Here is a 26,456-nt window from a genome sequence, read left to right as displayed (position 1 = left end):
GTCTTGGGACAGCGATGCAGGGGTGGGCAGGGTGGAAGACCTTTTTATGCAGCAAATGTTAATGGCCGGGAATTTGCTGCCTACAAAGCTGGTGGAAGCAGAGAGAAGAATGATTTCAGAAGGAAATTTGATGGGCATGTGAGGAAAATATACTTGCAGGATTACAGGGATAGAGCGAAGGAATGGGACTGACCGTATTACTCTACAGTAGGCTGGAATTGGCTGGCCAGCCTCATGGCATCCTGTGCTCTAATGAAACTCTGATTCTTTAATCCATTTCTATTTCCTTGTCGCCTCCCATTGTTTTTACCAATTATTATTTTTCCAATTAAGGGGCAATTTATTGTGGCCAATCGACCTACCCTGCATATCTTTGGGTTGTGGGGATGAGATCCACGCAGACACGGGGAGAATGCGCAAACTCCAGAAAGACAGTGACCCCAGAGCCGGGATTCGAACCCGGATCCTCAGCATCGCCTTCCATTGTGTCCTTCACCCTTGCACAATGTAATTGAAGCAAATGGCAGATAAGCATTGAAGAGAAAACTGGACAAAAACAAGGGCAAAAGGAATGGGTGGCTATGCTGATAGGGTGAGGTGAAGTGGAGTGGGACATGTTGGGCCCCACGGCCTGATTTCCCCTCAAGTGGACATAAAAGATCCCAAAACATTATTGCTACCAGGTTTCATGCATTTCAACAGTGACTCCACTTCCAAACTACTGCATTGGCTGTAAAGTTCTTTGGTATGTCCTGAGGCTGTGGGAGGCGCTAGACAAATGTATTTCTTTTTTTCCTCCTCAATGACATCCAGTGCCCCCCCCAGGATGGGCCTTCCCAGGGAATCAGAATGCTATTCTTACACAATTGGACAATTCTCAACTTAACAGTCCAACAGCTTTCTCTAACCCCCTCTTTCTCCCCCCCCCCCCCCCAACTATTCAATCGGCAATATTTTTTAAAATAAGTACCTCCCCATTCAATCTGCAATATCTTTAAAAATAAATTTAGAGTACCCAATTTTTTTTCCAATTAAGGGGCATTTTAGCTTGGCCAATCCACCTAACCTGCAGATCTTTGGGATGTGGTGGGGGTGAGACCCACGCAAACATGGGGAGAATGTGCAAACTCCACACGGACAGTGACCCGGGCCGGAATCGAACCCGGGTCCTCAGTGCCGCGAGGCAGCAGTGTTAACCACTGCGCCACCAATCTGCAATATTTTAATCTAATAAGCAAGACTGTTCCAAGGACCCTATGATTGTTATCTCTTGTTTTGTTTGCACCTGTATTTCAGAGAGAAACTTTTCATTTTCAGAACCCTTGATTAAAACTATGCGCTCTAATGGGACAAAGCAGAATGAGAAAGTAATGGGGGGGGGGGGGAGAGGGGATTGGGTGAGGGGGATTGGGGGGGGGGGGGGCAAGCTTGTGTTTCCTGTGTCCTTTATATTTTGTTCAGACTAGGTTCAAGGGGCTGAATGGCCCACACCTGTTCTCATTGTGGAACAGAGTCAAGAGGCTGAATCGCCTACTCCTACTCACGCTAAAGAAACTTCTTATTTTCCAACATCTCAATTCTGGTGATGGGTGGTGCCCAAGACATTAATTTGTCTTTTTAAACATGTGCTATCCAGTCCAATACTTCCTGCATTTTCCTTTTTTCTTAATTAAATATCGGTTAACCCGCAAGTCGGATGATGTCACAAGGAAAGTGCACATTTTAACTGTGGGTCTGCTTTACCAATGGAGCAGGAGCTCAGATTCGTAAGGGATGATTCATGGTCTGTGGAAATAGTTGTGCATCCAGCCAAGCCCTGTGATTTAAGTGTTTGACGTAGTTAATACTGAATGGCCCATTTAATTTGAGGCACTCAACAGTAATCCATTTGACTGCCTGTAATAAAGGCTCTGCGGAGTCTCAGATTCTGGCTAATGGGGAATTAGCTGACAGATTCTTGTCAGGGGATACTCACTTCACAGCCTTTTCACACTGACTAATTCTGCAATTATTGCATCTATTGGCCTGGATTTCGCAATGGTAAAATGGCAATTAAATTGTCAGCGTTCTCGGTCTTTACTCCACTGAAACTAACGGCGCCCATGCACAGAACGGGGAAATTCAGAAGTTGCTGTCAGTGAGACTGTGTGCCTCCACAGGGTCACCGTTGAAGCTCCCCCAGACTACAATCAATGGGAAATCTTATGAATTCACAAAATTCTTCCACTATTAGTCTTACTTTAAAATCACTTGAAGGCTATACCTCGTCGCATGAATGATGGGTTTCGAATGAGGTAGTAACTTCACAAATTACTGCCAAACACCTCTGCTGGCCCTAAAAGGCTGATTTTATATTTGACAAATATCAGCACTTTTCAAAGCTTCTTTGCCTTAATTTCAACTTTATCTTAATCCAATCATAATTATATCTGTGCTATCTGAAAATGTAAATTAGGACTGAAGGATATTTAGTGCTTTTAGCTTCCTGGCTTGCTGTCTCTTTCAATACTTCAATATGAATGACTTTTTCCCTGTTTGGTGATATTGCTGCTGCATGCCTGGAGATCCCATTTACTTGGGAAAGGGCAATGAATTCCACACCTCTGAGATCACTGAATCACTTCAGGATGCTTCTGTTAATGTCAGCAGTGAATTCCTTCACTTCCATACCAAACACAAAATCCAAATGAATAACAGGTATGCCTAAAATCATAAAATCCCTACAGTTCAGAAGGAGGCCATTCAGCCCAACGTGTCTGCACTGGCTCTCCGAAAGAGCACTCTATCCACTCGTACTTCCCCCATCCACCCTACCCTATCCTCATAACTGTATCTGCACATCCCCAGACACTAAGGGTCAATTTTAGCGTAGCCAATCCACCCAACCTGCACATCTTTGGACTGTGGGAGGAAACCGGAGCACCCAGAGGAAACCTACGCAGACACTGGGAGAACGTGCAAACTCCAAACAGCCACCCAAGGAATTAAACTCTGGTCCCTGGCGCTGTGAGGCAGCAGTGCTAATCACCGTGTCGCTCCCTGGCATATACATTGGCTAGGCCTCCGCTGGAGTATTGTGTTCGATTCTGGATGCTGCACTTTGGGACAGTCAATGCCTGGGGGGGGGGATTTCCTCCTGCAGAGGAGATTTACTAGAATGGTAACAGCAATGAGGGACTTCAGTCATTCTCCCTGGAGCAGAGATGATAAAGGGGAGATTTGACAGAGGGAATCAAAGTTATGAAAGATTTTGAGAAAGTAAATGAAGAGAAACGATTTCCACTGGCAGGTGAGTTAGTAACCAGAGAACACAGGGCAAATGAACCAGAGGTGAGAGGAGGGCTATTACTTTCACAAAGTGCGTTGCTGTGATTTGGACCGTGCTGCCTGAAAGAACAGTGGCAGCAGATTGAATAGAAACTTTCAAAAGGAAATTAGATATACTTGAAGGGAAAAACTCTGCAGAGCTATGGGGAAAGAGTAGGGGTGGGATTAATTTGATAACTCTTTCAAAGAGCCTGCATAAACAGAATGAGCTAAATGGCCTCTTTTGGTGTTGCAATGTTACCCATATTTCTGGTATTGTCCTTCTCTCCCTTAAATCTGCCATCCTCGCCTGTCTCAAGAAAACCTTTAACCTCTCCATTCATGTAAACCTCACCTTCATTTCCAACTTCACTTTCCTCTCCAAATTCCTCAAGCATGTTGTCCCCTCCAATATTTGTGCCCACCTTTCCCAGAACTCCCATGTTTGAATCCCTCCAATTGGATTTCTGCCCCTGCTATTATAAAAGTTACAAATGTTATCCTATGTGACTGTGAGCTTTCCCTCCTCATTCTTCTTGATTGATCTGCAGCCTTCGACATGGTTAACCACACTACCTTCCTCCAAAGCCTCCCCACCGTCATCCAGCTGGTTCCATTCTAATCCATGTAACCATAGCCAGAGAATCACTTGCAATAGCCTATCTTCTCACTCGCACCCCATTATCGCTGGTGTTCTCCAAGGATGTATCCTTGATCCCTCCTGTTTCTCATCCATATGTTGTCCCTTGACAACATCCAAAAGCAAGTTTTCACATATTGAAGACACCCCGCTCTACCTCACCACTACTTATCTCAACACCAACTGTTGCTAAATTATCAGAGTGCTTGTCCAAGATTCCATGTTGGATGTGCAGAAACTTCCTCCAATTAAACATTGGGAAGACTAGGGCAACACGGTGGCACTGAGGTTAGCACTGCTGTCTCATGGCACGGAAGACCCGGGTTCAATCCCGGCCCCGGGTCACTGTCCGTGTGTAGTTTGCACATTCTCCCCATATTTGCGTGGGTCTCACCACCCACAACCTAAAATTACGTGCAGGATAGGTGAATTGGCTATGCTAAATTGCTCCTTAATTCGGGGGAAAAAATGAATTAGGTATTCTTAAAAAAAAAAATGAGACTGAATCCCGTTTTCAGTCCCCACTCCAAACACCTTTCCCATTGCTCTCCCTGGCAACAATCCAAGACTAAACCAGTCTGTTGCAATCTTGTGCTTCATTTGACTGCAAGATGTGCTTCTGACCTCGTATTTGCATTATCGTTGAGACTGCCTATTTCCATCTAGTTAGCATTGCTCGATTTTGGCCCCTTGTCTCAATTCATTTGCTGCTGAAACCTTTGCTATATTTAGACTTGACTACCCAATGCAGTTTTGGGAGATCTCCCATATCAACCCTCCATAAACTTAGTCATTCAATGATCTCTTAACTCATCAAGTCCAGTTCACCTATCACTGTTCTTGCTGCCCTACATTGGGTCCTGGTCAAGCAACAGCTTAATTTAAATTTTTTGTCCTAGTTTCAAAATTGCTTCCATGATCTGCTGATCATTCCATTGGCGGCCAGGTCTTGGCCTACCTTGGCCCTAGGCTCTGGAATTCTCTCTCCATGTCTTTATTTTGTTTTCCTCATTTAAGGTGTCCCTTAAAATCTCTGACCATGATTTTGCTCATCTGACCAATATTTTGTGTAGCTTTGTGTCATACTTTTATAATGCCCCTATGATGTGCTTCAAGATGTTGTATTACGTAACATGCTATATAAGTTGTACGATTCTACGTTCAGATTTACAGCTCAGGAAGATTCAAATACTTGAATTTTCTGCCAAGTGCAAGCTCCATGTGACACATTTAACAAATTCTTAATAAGCAACATGACCTGCTGAACAATATCATTTTCAGATTTCCCAGGATTTGTGACATTTTGCTGTCAAAATCTAGTTGAATTTCTGCTCGTTGCTGTACTGTGTTAACTTGCCTTTGTCTCAAGTTTGCTTCGTCCCTTCTTTCAGGTGGCAATTCTCACCTGGGCATAGACATGATCGAGGATCGTTCATCCAGCAGTCCCAGCAACGACGAAGCAGCCATGGCAGTGATCATGAGCCTTCTGGAGGCGGATGCAGGGCTCGGAGGTCCGGTTGATTTTAGTGACTTGCCATGGCCCCTCTGAACAATGTTTAATTGGCAGCCCCAAGTGCATTAAATTGAACACCGATGGGAGCCATATATCCAACTTGTGTGTTGCTTTAATTTGCACATAGCTGAGACACGTGTGGATTCCACAAAAAAAATGCTTCAGCCCAACCGACCTATTGCATTTGTGAAGCAAGCTGCTGTGTTAACCTTGAAACACTGGATTTCTGCTGAGGATAATTTTAGTCTCCTTTATGTTCTTGTTTTTGAACAGAAACACTTTCTGGAGCTTAACTTTGTAATGTTTTATTTTAAATAACACTACAGGTTCCCAAACCTCTTCTACAGAGCTGATTGTGTCAAGTTTGTTTTTTTATTCTTGCATTGCTCTAAGACATATACATATATTTATTGTATTAGCAATGAAATGCTGTTTTAAACCTGGAGCATTGATCTTGTTTGCCACTTGTACAGTTTTTTTGTACAGAAATCACTTTGTACAAAGAGGGAAATGCTATCTTAAAACCTTAAAATATATTTGTATATACAGTGTAAACTGGATTTGTACTGGCACTTTGACCTGATAAAGACAAGATCCTGATTGTTTTTGTGATATACATTAAATTCATTTTAACTTGTTCCCTAATCTACAATACCCCTTGCTTGTGTGTGCTGTTGCATGATTTATGCCTCATCATCCAACAATGTCAGATGATAGATTTTCTATAGGCTAAGTGCATAACATGCTAAAATTCAGACCCTGGTTGCAGAGATTGTAGATGAAGGTTTTTGTGTGGAGGGTTGAGGCAAAGACTCAGATTCCAGAAGTACCAGCCTATTGTAAACTGAGTTGATTTGTTTTGTTTTTGCAGTAAGACCACAAGGGCCCAAGAATTGCTATATAGAAAAAGCTGCATGACATTGGAGTTTTAAAATACTTGTCCTTATTTTCAAACCTTCCCCTGCCTTCTGTCAGCACTACAACCCTCAAACTCGTGTTCCTCTAATTCAGCAGGCCTGATTTTCATTACTCTGCTCCAATATGGGTTGGCCTTCAGTTTCCCAGGCCTTAAAGTCTAGAATTCTCTCCCTACAACTCCTCTCGCCCTCAAAATCTCTTTTGCCAGCATTTGGTCATCTGTCCTATTACCATTTGATAAGGGGCTTAAAGGTGCGAAGTAAATCCAGGTTGTTATTGACCAATCACAGCAATTAATTTCTAGTCCACAATAGACCCACATGAGGAGGAAAATCCTTAATGGAAGGAGAGCTTTGGGAACCTGTTATGTATACTTCAATGAAATTAGGGAATCTTTTTTGAAGAGCTGCTGAGATTAAGAGGAGTAAGGGATTTTTAATTGGTTAATTGGGTTTACCAACAGTTGATAATGTATACAGTTAATTGGATTTTCTGAAATTACCATGACTACACTTCAAAATGTAGAAAAATTTAGGACATAGTAAGGCAGCTACAAAAATGCAAGACTTTTTTTTTTAAAGGTGCATACAGTATTAGGCCAGAAACATGTCAGTTCCTCAAAGCTTTCCTGGCCTCTTAGAAAACTATAGGTGTGTAAGACAACCCAACTGGGAACAAGAACATTGACATTCATAAATTAATGCCAGGTGTAAGACGTTTATAAATCAGTCAGCTACTAACTCTAGATTCAATGTTACTATGCAATCTAATGATGCAGGTTCTTGGATCTGTAGAAATCAGATTATCACCAAACTAGTTGAGTAGCTACCCAGATATGCCTGGCTTATATTTATATAAATCTGACATTCTTTTCCGAACAATGTTTGTGCTTCATGGATTTTGAGAAATTGAAACATTTTTATTAACATACCAGTCAATTGTGGCTCAGTAGGTAGCACTCTTGTCGGAGTTAGAAGATTGGATTCCAGTCCCACCCCCAAAGCCTTGTGCAGCACTGAGTGACAGCTACACTGCCTGAGGTGCTGCTTTTTCTTAGATGTTTAACCGAGCCCCGTCTGTCCCCTCCGGTGAACACAAGTTCTGCTGCCCTACTTTGTGGAAGAACAGAACATTTAGGTCCTCAACCAGAGTGACCATCCCTTTGGAGAAGGGGGGGGGGAGAAAGAGAAAGAAGGGAAATTATCCTTTTACAGAATCATAGAATTTACATTGCAGAAGGAGTCCATTTAGCCCATCCAGTCTGCACTGGCCCTTGGAAAGAGCACCTAGCTTAAGGCCATGCCTCCACCCTATCCCTGTAACACAGTAACCCCACCTAACCTTTGACACCAAGGGACAATTTATCATGGCTAATCCACCTAACCTGCACATCTTTGGACTGTGGGAGGGAGCTGGAGCACCTGGAGGAAACCCACACAGACACAAAAAGGGACATATGCTTGTGATGTTTATTTATATAATCATTCATCAGCTGTTAGAAATACAAGGAACACTCCTGCAACATGTACATACACTTCAGAAAATTAAAAGACTTCAAAATGGCTCCACAGGACAGCAGTAACCTGGCATACAGCAATACCGAGAATATATACTTTATATCCCACACCAAAAAAATACTTGTACCTGAAGAGCGAGTTCTTTGAACCACCAGGGTTAATTTGGTGTGCAAGATCTGAACATTCCCTTTCACTAAAATGTCACCACACAGTGTGCTGTGCCAGCAGAAATTTAATTGCATTTCACGGAACACTTGGCTAAAAGACAAGTACAGACCAAAGCCATTCCCTGATACGTAGCACCTAGACTGCAACAGCCTTTTTAAGTAACGGTGTGCATTTAAAAATAATGTGGAGGATGAAGAAACAACAGCAAAGGCATTCCTTTCCCTTCTTCCCAAAACCAAAGCCATTTTTTTTTTTTGGTGATGTAGATGAGTTTTTTAAAAAGTTTAACTTAAGACTTTTAGCAGGTCGCTTGGTTATGATCATACTTAGTTCATATTGGTGTACGATGCTGACACACTGTCTTGCACAGAAACGCATCAGGACAACGACAATCACCAGCAGCATGCTTAACAGCCTCCTCTTCCCCAACCCCCCCCCCCCCCCCCCCCCCCCCCCAAACTACACACTATCAGACAGCTGGGGGTTGGGGGTCAAGCTCCAGGTCGTTAGTGCTGTTGGCAGGGTGGTTGGGTAGAACATCCAACTCATCCACCTGTGGAGTTGGGTGCATGACTACCAGCTGGTCCTGGGGGATATCCGCTGCTGCCGCCGCCAGGTTGGTGATGGACTTGCTCTTCACGCACTGGAAATCGACATGACGACTCTTGCCCTCTTCCTTCTCCCAGGACATCCTGATGAACGGTCGCTGGACATAGTTATAGATTACCTCAGGCCGGCCGCCTGGCCTTTTTTTCACCTTCTCCTTATACGTGGGGTAACCTGAACAACAGAGGGATAAGTATTACTGGGACCGAGAATATTGCAGGAGGCACAAACACATTTTCCAAGGTCAGGGGTCTTTTTGAAAGTAGTGGGAAGGGAAAGGAAAAGCAAGAATCAAAAGTGAGGGAGAAAGATGCAAAAGTCAATAAAAGGCAGGGAGAATCAATAAGTGGGAGTGGGGGGTTTGGTGGTGGGAGAGAGAGAGAGAGAGAGAGGAGAAACTATTACCCATCGCCTTTCACATTTTCAGAATTCCCTAAAGTATCTGAGGGCAGCTACTGTTGCAGGAATGAACAGCCAATCGCTTTTGGCCACATTGCTTGAGGGTTATTTATTGGTAGGGACAGTGGAGAGAATTCCCCTGTTCCTATTCAAATAGCTCCACATGATCTTTTCCCTCCTGAAAGGGCAGATGGAAACACTGTTTAACATCCCACCCAAAATTCATGGCCCTAGCCAAACTGTTCCAGAACACCTATAACACCGGCACAATGCTGAGCAATGTACAAAATTACCTAGCTATGTCCTGTTCACAAAAATGGCATTTTTCATGAATTCAGTTCTTGGAGGAAGTAACAAGTCACATGAATAAAGGGAAACTTGTGGATGTGGTGTCCCCCCCCCCCCCCCCCCCCCCCCCCTCCCCTCCCACAAAAGACATTCATTGAGTTATCATATTAAAGGTTATGACACAGTACAAGAGTTCATGGTGTAGGGCAACATATTAGCATAGAGGATTGTTATAGAACAGGAAACATAAGAGTGGGCATAAATGTGTCATTTTTTGAGTTGGGAAAATGCAACCGGTGCAGTGTAGGGCCTTAACTATTTACAATCTATATTAATGACTTGGATTACAGGACTGAATATGTGGTTGCTAAAATTGCTGATGACACAAAAAAGCAAGTTGTGAAGCAGACACAAGGAGCCTGCAAAGGGTTATTTGGTGGGTTAAGTGAGTCGACAAAACATTGGCTGATGAAGTACTATGTGGGAAAATGTGAACATCTCCACTTTAGCAGGAAGAATGGAAAAAAATAGCATATTATTTGAACTGGGAGAAACTACAGAAGGGGGATCTGGGTGTCCTGGTACATTAATCAGTTGATATGCAAGTACAGCAAGTGGTTAGAAAGGCAAATGGAAAGTTGTTATTGCAAGAGGAATGGAATATAAAAGTAGGGATGTTTTGCTAAACTGCATAGGATATTGGTGAGACCATATCTAGACCATGTATTGTGTACAGTTTGGTCTCCTTTTTAAAAAGGATAAATTGCATTACAAGCAATTGAGAAGGTACACTTGACTGATTCCTGGGATGAAGACATTATACTACCAGGAAAGGTTGGACAGGCTGGGCCTGTAGCCAATGGAATTTAGAAGAATGAGAGGTGATCGTATTGCAACATATAACTTCCCGAGGGGACCGGACAAGATGGACGCTGAGCTGCTTTCTCGTTGCTGAAGAGACAAAAACGGACAGTTTAAAAATAAGGAGTCTCCTATTTAAGATGGAGATGTAGAGAAATGTTCTTCTTGGAGGGTCCCAAGTCTGTGGAGTTCTCTTCCCCACAGAGGGGCGTAGGCAGGCTTGTTTCTGGATTGACAAGAGTCAAAGTGTAAGGGGGTAGGGAGAGCCATAAACCTATTGAATGGCAGAACAGGCTAGAGGGGTTGAATGGCCTATTCCTGTTCCTAATTTGTGGGTTCTGCCAGGGATACTCAGCTGCAGGCATCATTACAGCCTTGGTCCAAACATGAGGTGGCACGGTGGTTAGCACGGCTGCCTCACACTTCCAGTGACAGGGACGTGCTGAGCGAATGCACGGAAGGTGGCTCTCCTCCTGGAAACCTGAAATTAGGCCCCTTTAGTCCAAAACTAGACTGCTAAACCCAGGAAAGAAACCTCCACCCCTCCTCCAATTCCACCACAACGAACGAAGCATGGCAGGAAACAACCAGAGGAGCCGAAAAGACGGCAGAATCAGTAAACGTCTGGAGAGGAAGAGGCAATGGCAAACACACAGGAAGACGTGAATCCAGCCACACCCAAACGGGATGGACCGCCAGGACTTATGATGGGCTACCCCATGATAAATGAATGGAAGGAGCTCCTAACACAGGAGCTCTCAGTCCTCAAAGATGGCATCAAGCTTGAAATGTGGTGACGGGGAAAGTGGCTGAGACAGAGCTGCTGAGACAGAGTTGCTGACCCCCCCCCGAAGCAGCACTGGAAAAGAAGTGACAATCAGAGAGCTGGAGAAGGCCGCAACCGACCAGAACGACCGGATCGCCTCACTGGAGACAGAGATGGCAAGGTTGGTGGCGACACAAGGGACGTTGAGGGGGAACATCAGGGAACTTAACAGCCCATCTGAAAAGTCTGAGAGCTGACATAGTCTTCCTCCAGGAGACCCACCGGAGTGAAAAGGACTGACTGCAGTAAAAAAAAAGAGTTGGATTTCCCGTTCGTGCTACAGGACAAGGGTTAGGGGTTTGGCTATCCTGCTCAATCAGATGACAGCATTTACATCAAAGAGGATGGTTAAGGACCAAGGGTGACAGTACATCAAAGTTAATCATGTCCTGGAAGGGGCACCAGTGGTCCTTGTAAACATGGAGGCTTCCAATTGGGATGACGCAGAATTCATGAAGAAAACCATGGCGGAAATCCCCAACAGACACCCACTGACTCAGAATACGGGGGCGGGGGGCGGGACTAACTGCGTACAGGACCCATGGACAGACAGATCAAACCCCAAATCGGGGGGGGGGGGGGGGGGGGGGGGGGAATACAAACATGGCAAAGAAATGAATGTTTTCATGGAACAGATGGGCGCAGTTGACCAATTGAGCTTCACACACCCAGGGGAGGAGTTCTCCTTCTTCTCATAAACAGAGGGTATATACTAGGCTCGACATTTTTTGTAGTGGGGAAAGCAGTGCTTCCAGGGGTAGTAGGGACAGAGTACTCCGCAGTCATAATATCCGACCACGCTCTGACCTGCTCTCCACTGGGAAAGCAGTGCAACAGCTCTGCCAGACACAGGGGACCTTCTATGAACATGCAGACAAAGCCAGCTGCCTGCTGGCTCACCAACTGAGAAAGACGGCAGCCACGAGCAGAGTGGGTGAAGATGGAGGAGAGTCCTGCATAGGGACGTCCCTCCGAGCTCGAGGCACAGCTGCTCTCCCATCCCCTCTTTCAGCCAAATACCCAAGCCCAGTGGTAGTAGCCATGCTCCAGACGTGATACCAAGATGTCCTTGGCCCCATCTGCAACAAACATAGGTTCACTCCCACAATAATGGACGCCACCTTCAAAAGGTGGAGACAGGACGAGCAGACACTGGCGGTTAGGGGCATGTACAAGGACGACAGAATCTCTCGGGGAGCTCAAGCAGAGGTTCCAGTTACCAAGAGGAAATTATCAGAGAACCATTGTCAAAAACGTCCTCGAAGGAAAAAATGAAGTACCCCCAGATACCAGGATACTGGTTAGATGAACTGCTGGACGCCGGCAACCTGGGGCAGGGAAACCGATGCAGGTTGTATGGGCGACTGTTGGAGGAGGTACGCTCCCCTCTGGACAAGACAAGGAAAAAAATAGGAGGAGGAACTAGGCACAGAGATAGAGGGAGGACCCTGGATCAAAGCACTACATAGGGCTGAGCCTTACACAAAAACATACCATTAAATTTCACTTTATAATGTCCTTTACTCCTAAGTTTGTTAATCACTTACCATCATGTACAGTTTATTCAATGCTTGATTCAATGATATTCAGAAAAAACAGAACTTGCCTTCAATACCCAATCTGATCTTCTTCAATCCTCGCTCTTTCAGAACAGTTTTGGCTACTTCTCGGTTCTCGATATATTTGAAGAATCGGTATAACTTTGTACTGTAAATAACTTGGAAGACAAGATTGACATTACCATGACTTTGTTACGGATTTATTTGCACTTATTTCCTTTGGGCTGCATTGGAACAGGCTCAGAAGTGTCAAGTGGCCCTTACATAATAGTTTCCATGTTTTGAAAAATGGAGTGAGTTCTGATACTTGCTGTCTTGGATCAGACTAAGAAATGAAATGAAAATGAAATTTGCTTATTGGCACGAGTAGGCTTCAATGAAGTTACTGTGAAAAGACCCTAGTCACCACATTCCGGCGCCTGTCCGGGGAGGCTGGTACGGGAATCGAACCGTGCTGCTGGCCTGCTTGGTCTGATTTAAAAGCCAGCGATTTAGCCAGGTGAGCTAAACCAACCACACAGAGATGTGTTCTAAGCAGTGAAACCAAAGCACTGGGGGTGGTGGGGGGCACGTAGCAAAGGGCCTGTTCCTGTGCTGGATTGTTCTTTGATGCACCTGTGTATGTGCGTGTGTGTGTGTGCGTGTGCATGTGTCTGCAAACAACACAAAGCTGCAGGGTGCACTGATCCCACATACTAGCATTGCTCGCCGATAGTCTTTTTTTTGTCCAATTCACCTATCCCAGTATTGTCTACTTCATTCTACAATCACTGGGATTGTAAAATAACAAGGGAAAATTACCACAGAATGCTTGGCATAAGTCCCAAACTAGATCCAATGTGGTAAATCGGAGGAAGCGAATAGTAGAGAAGGAACATTAACCTTTGATAATTAGTTTTTGTTCACTTGTCCCAAGGTAGCCTGTTCAACTAGCTGCCGAGGTGATGCATAAATGGCTTCCCAGTTGCAGCAAAGTTTGAAGAGTAAGATGCAATCTGGTACAATAGATTTGGCACATGGGTCCTATGTAAATAATGATCTTTGACAAAGGGCCATCTGGACTCGAAACATTAGCTATTTTCTCTCCCCACAGATGCTGCCAGACCTGCTGAGACTTTCCAGCATTTTCTCTTTTGTTTCAGATACCAGCATCCACAGTAATTTGCTTTTATTAAATAATGATCTGCCTGGCTAAATATTACAATCATACAGTACAAAAGGAAGCCATTGGGGTCTGTACCCTCTATGGCAGAGCTATCTAATTAATTCTAGTCACCTGCCCTTCCTTCATCCTCCTGTATTTTCCCCTTCAATTATTTATCCAATTCTCTTTTGCAAGTTCCAATTGAATCTGCTTCCATCTGCCTTTCAGGCAGCGCATTTCAGGTCTGTGTAAAAAAAAAGTCCTCCACATCTCCTCTGTTTCTTCTGCCAATTACCTAAAATCTGTGGCCGCTGAATACAGACCCTTCTTGCACTGGAAATTTTGAGCTCCCTTATTTACCAACAATCCCAGCTAAATGATAGCCTGATTTTTAGATATTCTACCTACCATGAGATTAGCAGTTATGTAACTGAGAACTGCCCCTGCCAGAGTGTGAAGGTTGGGAGCTGTCTGCCCCCCCAGAGTGTGAAGGTTGGGAGCTGTCTGCCCCCCAGAGTGTGAAGGTTGGGAGCTGTCTGCCCCCCCCCCCCCCCCAGAGTGTGAAGGTTGGGAGCTGTCTGCCCCCCCCCCAGTCTGAAGGTTGGGAGCTGTCTGCCCCCCCCCCCCCCCCAGAGTGTGAAGGTTGGGAGCTGTCTGCCTGCCTCCCCTGCGAGTGTGAAGGTTGGGAGTTTTCCACAACACCTCAAATTGAAATGACATCTTGAACATTGCAAAACATCCAAGGTGCTTCAGTGGTTGTGTTTTCCATCAAAATTTGGACCTGAACCACCTCAGGAGGTATAGGGGAGGCAGAAGGGTCTGAGCCAAGGCGGAGGGGCGGAGGGGAGGGGGAGGCAGAGGGTGGGGAGGTGGAGAGGTCTGAAGGGCGGGGAAGCGGAGGGGTCTGAGGGAGGAGAGGCAGAGGGGGCTGAAGGAGGGGAGGCAGAGGGGTCTGAGGGAGGGGAGGCAGAGGCACTCAGGGAGGAGAGGCAGAGAGGCTCAGGGAGGAGAGGCAGAGAGGCTCAGGGAGGAGAGACAGGGAGGTTCCGCGAGGTGAGGGAGAGAGGTTCCGCAAGGCGAGGGAGAGAGGTTCAGCGAGGCTAGGCAGAGGCGGTTCTGGAGGAGAGGCAGAGAGGGAATTCCAGAGTGCAGTGCCCCGGCAGCTCCAGGTACAAGTGGTAATAGTAGGCCAAAAATAACAAGAATGCTCCAAGTGGCCTGAGATCTGGAACAGTTGTTGAGCTGGATGGGGAGAGGCAAGGCCACAGAGGGAATGGTAAACATGTATAAAAGTTGTAAACAAGGCACAGAGCAGTAACAACATTCTGTACATGTGCGTGTGATAACCTTTTGGAATTTGTAGATATTTTTGGAATTGAAGATAATCGTAAATTTAGGTTGGCCTACTTTAGAAATGCTGAATTCTGATCGGGGGGGGGGAAGAGGAAGAGAGAGAGAGAGAGAATTGAATAGAAAACTATTGAGCTAAATAAATCCAGATACTTAGGGTTGTCCCCAAAAATGGTGGTCTTAACTCCAGATCAAATAGGAGGCAGGTGGCCAGATATAGCTTGGTGATCATGGAACATTAAAAAAAAGAGGTTAGATCAGTGAAACTTTTGCTTGTCCGTTTGACAAATCCCAGCGCCGTTATGTAAGATGGTGCTATGACGCAGATCCCAACAGAAAGATAACAGCTATTTTTGAACCTTCATAAAGATGCCCCTGGCAAACAACCTTCTCCTCGGAGACCGTAGCACAGTTCCTCTGATGATTGAACCTCAGCTCTTACCACCAGGTGTAGTCACTTGGTTTTAAAACTGTTCTGCACTGATCGGCTGGAGAAAAGCAACCCTTTATCATAACTTCTCCCATCATTCTTCATCAAACTCTAACAGCAGTACTCTTTAATCCACCCCCCCCCCCCCCCCCCCCCAACTATGTATCCAGTATTTCCTACATTACATTCTTGTACTACTTCACTTCAAAGTACTTATTTGCTGTAAAGTGCTTTCAAATGTCCGGTGACCACGGAAACACTTTCTTTTCTTTTAAATTTATGCATTTCATTTGCCTTCCACTGCCTGTGGTAGCGAGTTCTACATCCTCAGAATTTTCTCCTGAATTCCCAATTTAATTTCTTGTATTCATGACCTCTCTTTCCTGCGAGCGGAAACTTCAGTTTCTTAGCTGCAAACATGCAAGGAACCCTCCCCCGATACCTGCGCACAGCCTAGACTGTAAAAGACCATCCCAAGTGTGTCCTTTGGGACTTCAGAATGTCTTGCACCCAAAATTCATTACTTATTGACTGGGAAGCATCTGCTGCATTAAATATTCTCCCTTCTGTTCCCATTAACCAGTTTTCTCCCCATCTTTCTGAAAGGTACAAGGATCAGTCGGCTACCAAGCCGTTAGCACCTCAGACAAAAATGTTTCTTCACACGTATGGTGGGCCATTCCAGAATGGGAAGGCTGGGCATCAATTTGAATTTCACCCAATCCACACTTTCATCAGGAAACACTAGATAGGATTCCCAGTCTGATGCTTCTTTCCTAGCTCGAGAGCATTGAGACTAATTAATCCCGCTTCCAGTAATGCTCCAAGTTAGCAAAGCACTACCCGGGACATAAACCTGGCAATCTCAACTCCTAACAGCCTCTTGATAAACTAGGGAGAGGCATAACTACATTTGATTTTAAACACTCATAATTATAGGATTATTGCTACTTACATTCCATGTTAACAGTCTAACTTGCAGCATGCTCAGGTACATTTTAACAGCATGAAATAGGAACTGTTAATTTAAGTCACCACTACAGCGAACAATGTTAGATAAGGCCCCAAGTAAAACGAGGAAAGCAGTGAACCGTTTGTGCTATTACACCTATTTATTTGCTAGGTTGATGATCCATTTCTCTCCTTTTTAATTATTTGGGAAATCATTCCCAGATCCCCTATATGGACCTGGAGCTCAGTGTTCACAATGTTTAGTGGCCTTTTCACTATATTGAGCAAAAAACATCCTGAGACCAAATAAAAGTATTGTGAACTGAATTCTGGCAAGATATGTGCATCCCCACACTATATATACAATAAAAACGGACACACACTATATATACAATAAAATGTTATATTGCTGTTCCTTCACTGTCGCTGGGTCAAAATCCTGGATCTCCCTTTCTAACAGTGATATGGATACATCTACACCACAGACTGCAGAAGGTCAAGGCAGACGCCCACCACTATCTGCTGGTGTGTAATTAAGGATGAGCAACGAATATTGGCCTTGCCAGTGATGCTCACATCACATCCATGAATGAACAATAAAATACTACTGTTGTCTTGCACAAGCCATTCGGTTTTAAAATGAACACACAAAAAAGGCCCACATCACCTTCCAAGGTCAACTAGGGACAGGTTATAATGACAGTCGGAATCAAATTTCTAAAAATATCTTGTATGTATATATTGCAGGAAGATGTCTCAAATATTTCACAATGCAGATTTGTACATTTGAAGGAAAAAAGACTTGCACTTTTGTTGAGATTTGCATGATTTCAGGGTGTTCCAAAGCACTTTATGGGCAATCAAGTACTTTTGAAGTGTGATCACTGTTGTAATGTAGGAAATACTGCAGCCACTTTGCACACAGCAACAGCAACGTGATAATCACCAGGCCATCTATTTTTTGCAATGTTGGATGAGCAACGCACTGAAAGGATGCATTGAGATCTTTTACACATATTCAAGAAAACTGACGGAGCTTCGGCTTAGCATCTTGCCTGAAAGATGGTACATCCAACAATGCGATGAAGTGTTAGCTTAGATGTGGCATTGAAGTCTCTGGAATGGGGCTTGAATCTGCAACCATTTAACTCAGAGGCAAAAATGCTACTCTACTGAACTATTGTAACCAAAGATGATGATGGACAATGATATACGAGCTACCTGCACACTTGGACTAAACTGCTCATGCTCCTAAGCCCTATGTTCCTATAACCCGTACTCCAATAGATAGTTATGCTAACTTGACAGCAAAACTTAGCACCGTTATCTCCATATCACTAGAAACTGCCAGGACCTGTGGTAGAGCAATGCTGTTCAGCAATACTTTGCTACTCCACTGTTCTGAAGAACGCAGAGCCTCCTCACCGAGATGAGAAGATTCTAAAGGAAATGGTGGCATCCCGAGAAAACACCAACTCACTGCTATTAAACTAAACTTCAAAGCAACAATCCAAAGGATAGCATGAAGAGGATTATTCTGGGAGCTGATTTACAAAAGACAGCTAAGATCAGCAATAAGAGAAATGTGAACAGTATACTGGAGAAAAAAATTATGATCCAAAATATGCTTTTGAAGTGGCATTTTCATTAAAAATAACGGATGTACAAAAATCTTAATGTACTGGAAGTATACAGCATCAAATGACAACTTACTTTGCGAATATTCCTCTCCCATCTGCGGTGGATACTCCTCATCCCAGTCAACCACATCATCGTCAGTTAATACTACAATGTGGCATTCCCGGTCACCACTCTGAGCACTGGCCACCATCAGTGGAAGAATCATTTCCTCCAGGTAAGATTCAAACTGTTTGCGTGCTCCATCATTGGAGAGTTCGTGCATGAGAGCACCTTAAATTTAAAAACAACATTTAATATTTCAGTTCTATGGCAGAACTGAAAAATAAATCCCAGTTCCTTATCTTAAGAGAAACTGGCCAGTGTCAGGAACTTGACTTTCTTCTTTTTGTTCAAACACTTCACCTGTCCCATCAGAGGGTCCAGAAGGAAAAGAGAGATCACTCCTGTATGAATATTGATTTCTTTTGGCACAGCATGATTGGAACCTCATGGACATCATGGGGCGGCACAGTGGGACAGTGGTTAGCACTGCTGCCTCACAGCGCCAGGGACCCTGGTTCAATTCAGACCTCGGGTGATTGTCTGTGTGGAGTTTGCACATTCTCCAGTGTCTGCGTGGGTTTCCTCCGGGTGCACTGGTTTTCTCCCACAGTCCAAAGATGTGCAGGTTAGGTGGATGGGCCATGCTAAATTGCCCCGAAACATCTAAAGGTTAGGTGGGATTACAGGAATAGGGCAGCATGTGTGTCGGGCTGGCTTTTGAATGGTCGATGCAGACTTTATGGGCAGAATGGCCTCCTTCTGCACTGTACTGCTCCTATAATTAGCGTTCTGAATTGTGGAGAGAGTGGACGAGCACCAATTACACTGATGTGCCACCTCTGCTTTACCTCAAACATGCAAAAATGTTCCTTCCCTACAGCTTTACCCCCCATCGCTCCACACCCACTCATCCCAGTCCAGATTGGGGTGCAAAGGCACCTTTAATTGATTGCTAAATTCAGAAGCAGGTCTGCAGACCTAGAGGTGTTTTAAGAACTCACGCAAAGAGATTTTAGAATCATTCAATGACACCGGTAAACTTCCTACAGTCAGTTTGTGAAGGTGGAGGCCAGAAGTAAATCTTTACTCGGTTTTGGTTTTAATATAAAAGTGAGACATTACAAACATATAGCTCCCAACTCTACAACAGCCAAGTGTTTCTCTATATATGCACAGATAATTATCCAATGAGTGACCTCACCTTGCCATTATTGAACACATTCTTTGACTCCTCATGATGATTAATATAAGACTTTTCCAAGACATACTTACTGAGATCTCTGCATTTGATGGTACTGTAATCAAAGGAGATGCAAAGGTAGTCACAAGCTTCTCTCAGTTCAGGTATTGAGATCCCATCAGGACAGCGGATTATACCCGTCTTGTAGTAATCCTGAAAGAAAATCCAAAATTTACAGACAGGTGTTGAAAAATGAACTGAAGCTGAATCAGTACAGTACCTGAAAAGGCAAGGGAGATGCTGTGCTATCTTCAAGTGTTAAACAAATGGTTCATTGATTAACCTACATAACAGTCAGAGTAGCAATTGTGCTGAAAACTGCATTTTTAAAAAAGCATACCCAAGATGATGTTTACCAGAATTGTTAAGCTGCCTGCCCCAGTTATTCCTCTTAAGAAAAACTGCATTTGAAAGTCAAGACCAATTGTAGCTTACAGGTAGAACAGGATATTAGAGGGCAGAGATAACTGACCAAGAGTACAGGCCGCAGTCATACATTCCATGGTTAGTTTGTATTAGCGTGCTTAACTAATGTTGAACTTGAGGACGGTATTTAGTGAGGGTTCCCCAGGGGCCATGACTAGGGCCACCACTTTTCTTGATTAAAACCAATAATTTAGACTTGGGAGTGAAAAACATAATTTGCAGATGTCAAAACCTGGAAGTATTTTGAACTGAGGAGGACAGTGATATACTTCAAGAGTACATGGAGGTGATGGTGGAACAGGAATGCACATGGCAGATGTAATTTATTAGAAAGGTGCGAAGTGCAACATTGTATCAGAGGAATGAAGAAGTGCTGTCCAAAAGAAAGGTTGCAATTCTAAAGGGGGTGCAGGAGCACAGGGATCCGGGGATCGATTTGCACAACTTCAAGGTGGCATGGCAGGTTGAGAAAGAGGATAATAAAGCACATTAAGACGTTTTGATCGACTTACTTGTATTTTTAATTGAAATTTGTGGCTGAGATTTTCAGAAGTTATTCACCCCAGGATGAGTTTAAATTAAACAGAGAATGGTATTGGCTGTACAGCTAAAGGCTGGTTATTTTTTTAATAATAGATAAACAGTCACCGGTAAAACATTTTCATGCTCACAAAAGACCTAAATGACTGAAAACCAAAACAAATATGTTTTAAACAGATACTTCACTTCAATCAGAACTTTTGGAGTAGTTTTATATACAAAAATCATGAATAAAATGAAAATCGCTTATTGTCACGAGTAGGCTCCAAATGAAGTTACTGTGAAAAGCCCCTAGTCGCCACATTCCGGCGCCTGTTCGGGGAGGTTGTTACGGGAATCGAACCGTGCTGCTGGCCTGCTTGGTCTGCTTTCAAAGCCAGCGATTTAGCCCTGTGCTAAACATGAACCATCATGTCTGAAAACACAAAGATAAGGATTGGTACGTTTTTTAAAAATGCTAATCCAGCTAATTCTAAACTTATTTGAGACTGAGAAAGAGAAGCAAACAGGTGTTGATTGAGATCAGAGCTTGTTCCTTTTGAAATGCAGACACTAAGAATTCTCCAAGCGTGAAAAAGCCTGAATTGTTTTATTGTCTTATGATCCAGGAAAGAAGTTATGATTTCTTGAAATCACACACAACAGATGAGGGATACAACTGCCAGATTTATAGAGCTGATATATTTGTAAGATGTCTCTAGCCCCTAATTTACTTGTTTATCTCTTGGAGTTCACACTTTGGGTGTTACAGGTTTGCTGGAGAGGTGTGGTTTGCCTCAGCTAGTCTTCTTTCAGAGGAGTCCTCAATGGCCAAGACTAACTGCACACTACCACTGGGTTTGACTGAAAGTCGGGTCGATCATCAGTGCCACATGCCATTTGCATGCTTCCAGTAAAGGTAAACGCAACAGTTTGGTTGGGGAAGGATGAAGTAAGGCATGCTGCGGCTGCAGTGTCAACCATCTAAAATATGCAAGTTAGCAGTTTGCCATGGCAACCCTCCCATCTCATAGCCCCAGTCTCTATAACCTAGAAAAAAGGCAGAAGACATATGGGAATACCACCTTCCCGTTACACACCACCAAGAACAGATTTAGTTGTCGGGCAGGAACAGTAAGAACACTGGAAGTGCAGGACGAGCAGTGGAAATAGTAAGAGCAGGAACAACAAAATAGGGTATCTGGGTGTTCATGTGCAAACGTCTTTGAAGGTTGCAGAAGATACTGAGAGAATAGTTGACAAAACATTTCAAATCATAGAGGTATTGGGTGCAAAAGCTGGAAAGTTGGCTGAATCTTTAAGGCTCTGGTTAGACCAAAACTGTGCCCATTTCTGCTACCCACAATTTAGCAACAATGTGAGGGCTCTAGGCTTCCAGTTGCGGCTATGCAGAGCTAAGCCGCACGTTCGGCAGCTCCTGCTACTTAAGGACTTTTGGGCCTATTTGAGGGCCCCAAAAGGCGCTGTCTCGACAAATCCCGGTGGGGGAAGGTGTCTAGAGGAGCATTCCCCATAATTTATAGTGCTCACCCGGAGTGGGGCAAAGGAAAAAGCTGCAGCAGCTCCCCAAGAAAAGAGGGGGGAAGAAGGACAAAATGGCGGCCGGCGGAACACCCGAGGACTGGTGGAAGTGGGCGCAGGAGCAGCAGGCTTCTCTTCTGCGCTGTTTTGCGGAGCTGAAGGCTGAGTTGCTGGACTCCCTGAATGCGACTACCAACAGGTTGCTTGAGACCCAGGCGGCCCAGGAGGTGTCCATTCGGGAGTTGCAGCAGCAGGCCATTGAGCGGGAGGAGGAGGCCGTGGTCCTCGTGGGGAAAGTGGAGTTGCACGAGGCACTTCACAAAAAGTGGCAAGACCGCTTGGAGGAGCTGGACGTTCGCACGAGGCGAAAGAATTTGAGGATCCTGGGCCTGGCGGCGGGGCTGGAGGGGTCGGATCTCCCGGCGTATGTGACCACGATGTTGAGCTCGTTGATGGGAGCGGGGTCCTTCCATTTGCCCCTGGAGCTCGAGGGAGCGGACAATGTGATGGCCAGGAGGCCCAAGGCAGGTGAGCCCCCGAGGGCGGTGCTGGTGCGGTTCCACCGATTCAGTGACCGGGAGTGTGTGCTGCGCTGGGCCAAGAAAGAGAGGAGCAGTAAATGGGAGAATTCGGTAGTGAGGATCTACCAGGACTGGAGTGCGGAGGTGGCTAAGCGGCGGGCCGGGTTCAACCGGACGAAGGCGGTGCTGCATGCCAAACAGGTCAGATTTGGAATGCTGCAGCCTGCGCGTCTGTGGGTGACATACAAGGACCGGCACCACTACTTTGAGTTCCCGGAGGAGGCGTGGGCCTTTGTACAGGCGGAGAAGCTGGACTCGAACTAGGGTCTGGGGACACACTATGGCCGTTGTTGTTTTGCAATTTTGACACGTGTTTTTTTATGCTGGTTTTCTTTTTGTTCTGTTTCCGGGTGGGTCTGTCTGTTGGGTATGGTTGTGGGTTAGGTGGGGAATGTTGGGGGTTTGTGTTTTATATGTTCTCTTCTGTACGGGGCTGGGGGTTGGGGTGAAACTAGATTTTGGGGAACTGCGTCAGAAGGGTGGGGTGTGGCAGTGTGAAAGTGCGGGCTTTCCTCTGGTTTCCCGCGCTACGGAGCTGGCAGTGGGGGCATGGCCTCTACTGGTTTTCTTTCCCGCGCTGAAGCGGTGTCAAGGAAGTGTGGCAAGAGGGGGATGACCCCATGCCGGGAGGGGATGGGTTTTGGCGGGAGCTGCCGGGGTTAGCAGAAGTCAGCTGACTCACGGAAGTACCATGGAGGGTGCGTCGCGGCTAGGAGGGGTCCTAGCCTGAAATGGCCAGGAAGGAGCTGGTGTGGGCCGGGGGGGTAGAGGAGAGGCGTTATCGCCATGGGGAACGGGTCGAGCTGGCCTGGGGCGAGCAGTCGATAAGCTATGGCTAGCCGGCGGGGGAGGGGGGCGGGTTGCCCTCTGATCCGGCTGATTACCTGGAACGTGAGGGGGCTGAATGGGCCGGGTAAGAGAACTAGGGTATTTTCTCATCTGAAGGGGTTGAAGGCGGACGTGGCTATGCTCCAGGAGACCCACTTGAAGGTGGCGGACCAGATGCGTCTGAGGAAGGGGTGGGTGGGGCAGGTTTTTCACTCAGGATTGGACGCGAAGAACTGGGGGGTGGCGATTCTGGTGGGGAAGAGGGTGGCGTTCGAGGCGGCTGAGGTGGTGTCGGACAAGGAGGGCAGATATATTATGGTGAATGGTAGGCTGCAGGGAGAGAAGGTGGTGCTGGTTAATGTATATGCCCCGAATTGGGATGATGATGGCTTCATGTGCGCTTGTTGGGCCGCATTCCGGACCTGGAGACAGGGGGCCAGATCATGGGGGGAAACTTTAACACAGTGCTGGATCCCCCACTGGACCGGTCCAGTTCAGGGACGGGTAGGAGACCGGCGGCGGCCAAAGTGCTGAGGGGGTTTATGGACCAGATGGGAGGGGTGGATCCCTGGAGGTTTGGGAGGCCGAGAGCGCGGGAGTATTCCTTTTTCTCTCATGTCCACAGGGTTTACTCCAGAATAGATTTTTTCGTCCTGAGCAGGGGATTGATCCCGAAGGTGCAGGATGCCGAGTATTCGGCCATAGCAATCTCAGACCATGCTCTGCACTGGGTTGATCTGCAGATGGGGGAGGCGCGGGACCAGCACCCGCTCTGGCGTCTGGATGTGGGGATGCTGTCTGATGAGGAGGTGTATAGGAGGGTCCGGGGAAGTATTGAGGGGTATCTTGATACCAACAAAACGGGGGAGGTCCAGGTGGGGATGGTCTGGGAGGCTCTGAAAGCAGTGATCCAGGAGGAGCTGATCTCCATCCGGGCCCATAGGGAAAGGAGGGAGAGGAAGGACAGGGAGAGACTGGTGGGGGAGTTCATGGATGTGGACAGGAGATACGCGGAGGCACCGGAGGAGGGGTTGCTGGGGTAATGGCGTAGTTTGCAGGCCAAATTTGACTTGTTGACCACCAGAAAGGCGGAGACACAGTGGAGGAGGGCGCAGGGCGCGGTATATGAGTATGGGGAGAAGGTGAGCAGGATGTTGGCGCATCAGCTCCGCAGGCAGGATGCGGCTAGGGAAATTGGTGGAATGACGGATAAGGGTGGGAATGTAGTGCAGAAGGGGGCAGAAGTAAATGGGGTCTTTAGGGACTTCTACGAGGAACTGTACCGGTCGGAACCTCCGATGGGGAGAGGGGGGATGGAGAGCTTCATGAACAGGCTATGTTTCCCAAAGGTTCAAGAGGAGCTGGTGGAGGGGCTGGGGGCGCCGATAGAGTTGGAGGAGCTAGTCAGAGGGATTGGACAAATGCAGTCAGGTAAGGCGCCAGGGCCGGATGGGTTCCCGGTGGAATTTTATAAAAAGTATGCGGATCTGGTGGGCCCCCTGTTGGTGCGAGCCTTCAATGAGGCATGGGAGGGGGGTGGCTTTGTCCCCGACGATGTCGCGGGCACTGATCTCTCTGATCCTGAAGCGGGATACGGACCCCTTGCAGTGTGGATCATACAGGCCTATCTCGCTCCTCAGTGTTGACGCTAAGTTGCTGGCGAAGATCCTGGCCACCAGGATAGAGGACTGTGTGCCAGGGGTAATACACGAGGATCAGACAGGATTTGTCAAGGGACGGCAGCTCAACACGAATGTGCGGAGATTGCTAATTGTTATTATGATGCCGGCAGTGGAGGGGGAGGCGGAGATTGTGGTGGCGCTGGATGCAGAGAAAGCGTTTGATAGAGTTGAGTGGGGGTACCTGTGGGAGGTGCTGGAGCGGTTCGGATTCGGGGAGGGATTCATCAAATGGGTGAGGCTGCTCTACGCGGCTCCGATGGCAAGTGTAGTTACCAATGGAAGGAGATCGGAGTACTTTAGGCTCTACCGTAGGACCAGGCAGGGGTGCCCCCTGTCCCCCTTGCTCTTTGCACTGGCGATTGAACCTTTAGCTATGGCGTTGAGGGAGTCAAGGAGATGGAGGGGTCTGGTGCGGGGTGGGGAGGAACATCGGGTATCGCTGTATGCGGACGACCTGCTGCTGTATGTGGCGGACCCAGTGGGGGGAATGCCGGGGGTGATGGAGCTGTTAGCGGAGTTTGGGGACTTCTCGGGCTATAAGTTAAATTTAGGCAAGAGCGAGGTATTTGTAGTACACCCGGGTGATCAGGAGGAGGGAATTGGGAGGCTCCCGTTTAAGAGGGCAGAGAAGAGTTTCAGATACCTGGGGGTACAGGTGGCCAGGAGTTGGGGGACTCTCCATAAGCTTAATTTTACCAGGCTGGTGGAGCAGATGGAGGAGGAATTTAAAAGGTGGGACATGGTGCCGCTATCGTTGGCGGGTAGAGTGCAGTCCGTCAAAATGACGGTTCTCCCGAGGTTCTTGTTCCTTTTTCAGTGTTTGCCCATCTTTATCCCTAGGGCCTTTTTTAGAAGGGTGACTAGCAGCATCATGAGCTTTGTCTGGGCGCATGGGACCCCGAGGTTGAAGAGGGTCTTCTTGGAGCGGGGTAGAGATGGGGGGGGGCTGACGTTACCCAATCTCTCGGGGTATTATTGGGCGGCCAATGTGTCGATGGTGCGCAAGTGGGTCATGGAGGGGGAGGGGGCAGCATGGAAACGGATGGAGAGGGCGTCCTGTGGAGATACAAGCCTGGGGGAGAGAGCGGGTAAATGGAGTTGAAATCAACCATGATTGAATGGTGGAGTGGACTAAATGGGCCGAATGGCCTTACTTCCGCTCCTATGTCTTATGGTCTTATGGTAATGGCGCGCGGCAGCTCCCTCCTACGAGGTATACCACGAGTCCGGTGGTGGCGGCTACCCTCAAGATTTGGGGGCAGTGGAGGCGACATAGGGAAGTGGGGGGCTCGATGGAGGCTCCGTTAAGGGGGAACCATAGGTTCGTCCCGGGGAACATTGATGGGGGATTTCAGGGTTGGCACAGAGCGGGCATCAGACAGCTGAGGGACCTGTTTATTGATGGGAGGTTTGCGAGTCTGGGGGAGTTGGAGGAGAAATTTGGGCTCCCCCCGGGGAACATGTTCAGGTATCTGCAGG

At 46.5% G+C, this 26,456-nt stretch overlaps 2 protein-coding genes across 12 annotated transcripts in view; one reads left to right on the top strand and one right to left on the bottom strand.

The window, feature by feature from the left end:
- The window catches only part of LOC119971796 (aryl hydrocarbon receptor nuclear translocator-like protein 1), a 94,571-nt gene extending 88,458 nt beyond the window's left edge, over positions 1-6,113 (top strand). For all 7 annotated transcript variants that reach the window (XM_038807937.1, XM_038807933.1, XM_038807935.1 and 4 more), the window contains one exon: positions 5,338-6,113. In XM_038807937.1, coding sequence (XP_038663865.1) covers positions 5,338-5,495 — 158 coding nt within the window. In that variant the 3' untranslated portion in view covers positions 5,496-6,113. The remainder of the gene's footprint in view (positions 1-5,337) is intronic.
- A 1,713-nt stretch (positions 6,114-7,826) lies between these two features.
- The window catches only part of btbd10b (BTB (POZ) domain containing 10b), an 86,670-nt gene continuing 68,040 nt past the window's right edge, over positions 7,827-26,456 (bottom strand). For all 5 annotated transcript variants that reach the window (XM_038807929.1, XM_038807927.1, XM_038807928.1 and 2 more), the window contains 4 exons: positions 19,432-19,552; positions 18,190-18,387; positions 12,649-12,759; positions 7,827-8,842 (listed from right to left, as the gene is read on the bottom strand). In XM_038807929.1, the coding sequence (XP_038663857.1) occupies positions 8,532-8,842; positions 12,649-12,759; positions 18,190-18,387; positions 19,432-19,552 (741 nt within the window). In that variant the 3' untranslated portion in view covers positions 7,827-8,531. The remainder of the gene's footprint in view (positions 8,843-12,648; positions 12,760-18,189; positions 18,388-19,431; positions 19,553-26,456) is intronic.

Source organism: Scyliorhinus canicula, chromosome 9 (assembly GCF_902713615.1).
Source record: "Scyliorhinus canicula chromosome 9, sScyCan1.1, whole genome shotgun sequence".
Lineage (NCBI taxonomy): Eukaryota > Metazoa > Chordata > Chondrichthyes > Carcharhiniformes > Scyliorhinidae > Scyliorhinus > Scyliorhinus canicula.
This window is presented reverse-complemented; position numbering and strand designations above follow the sequence as displayed.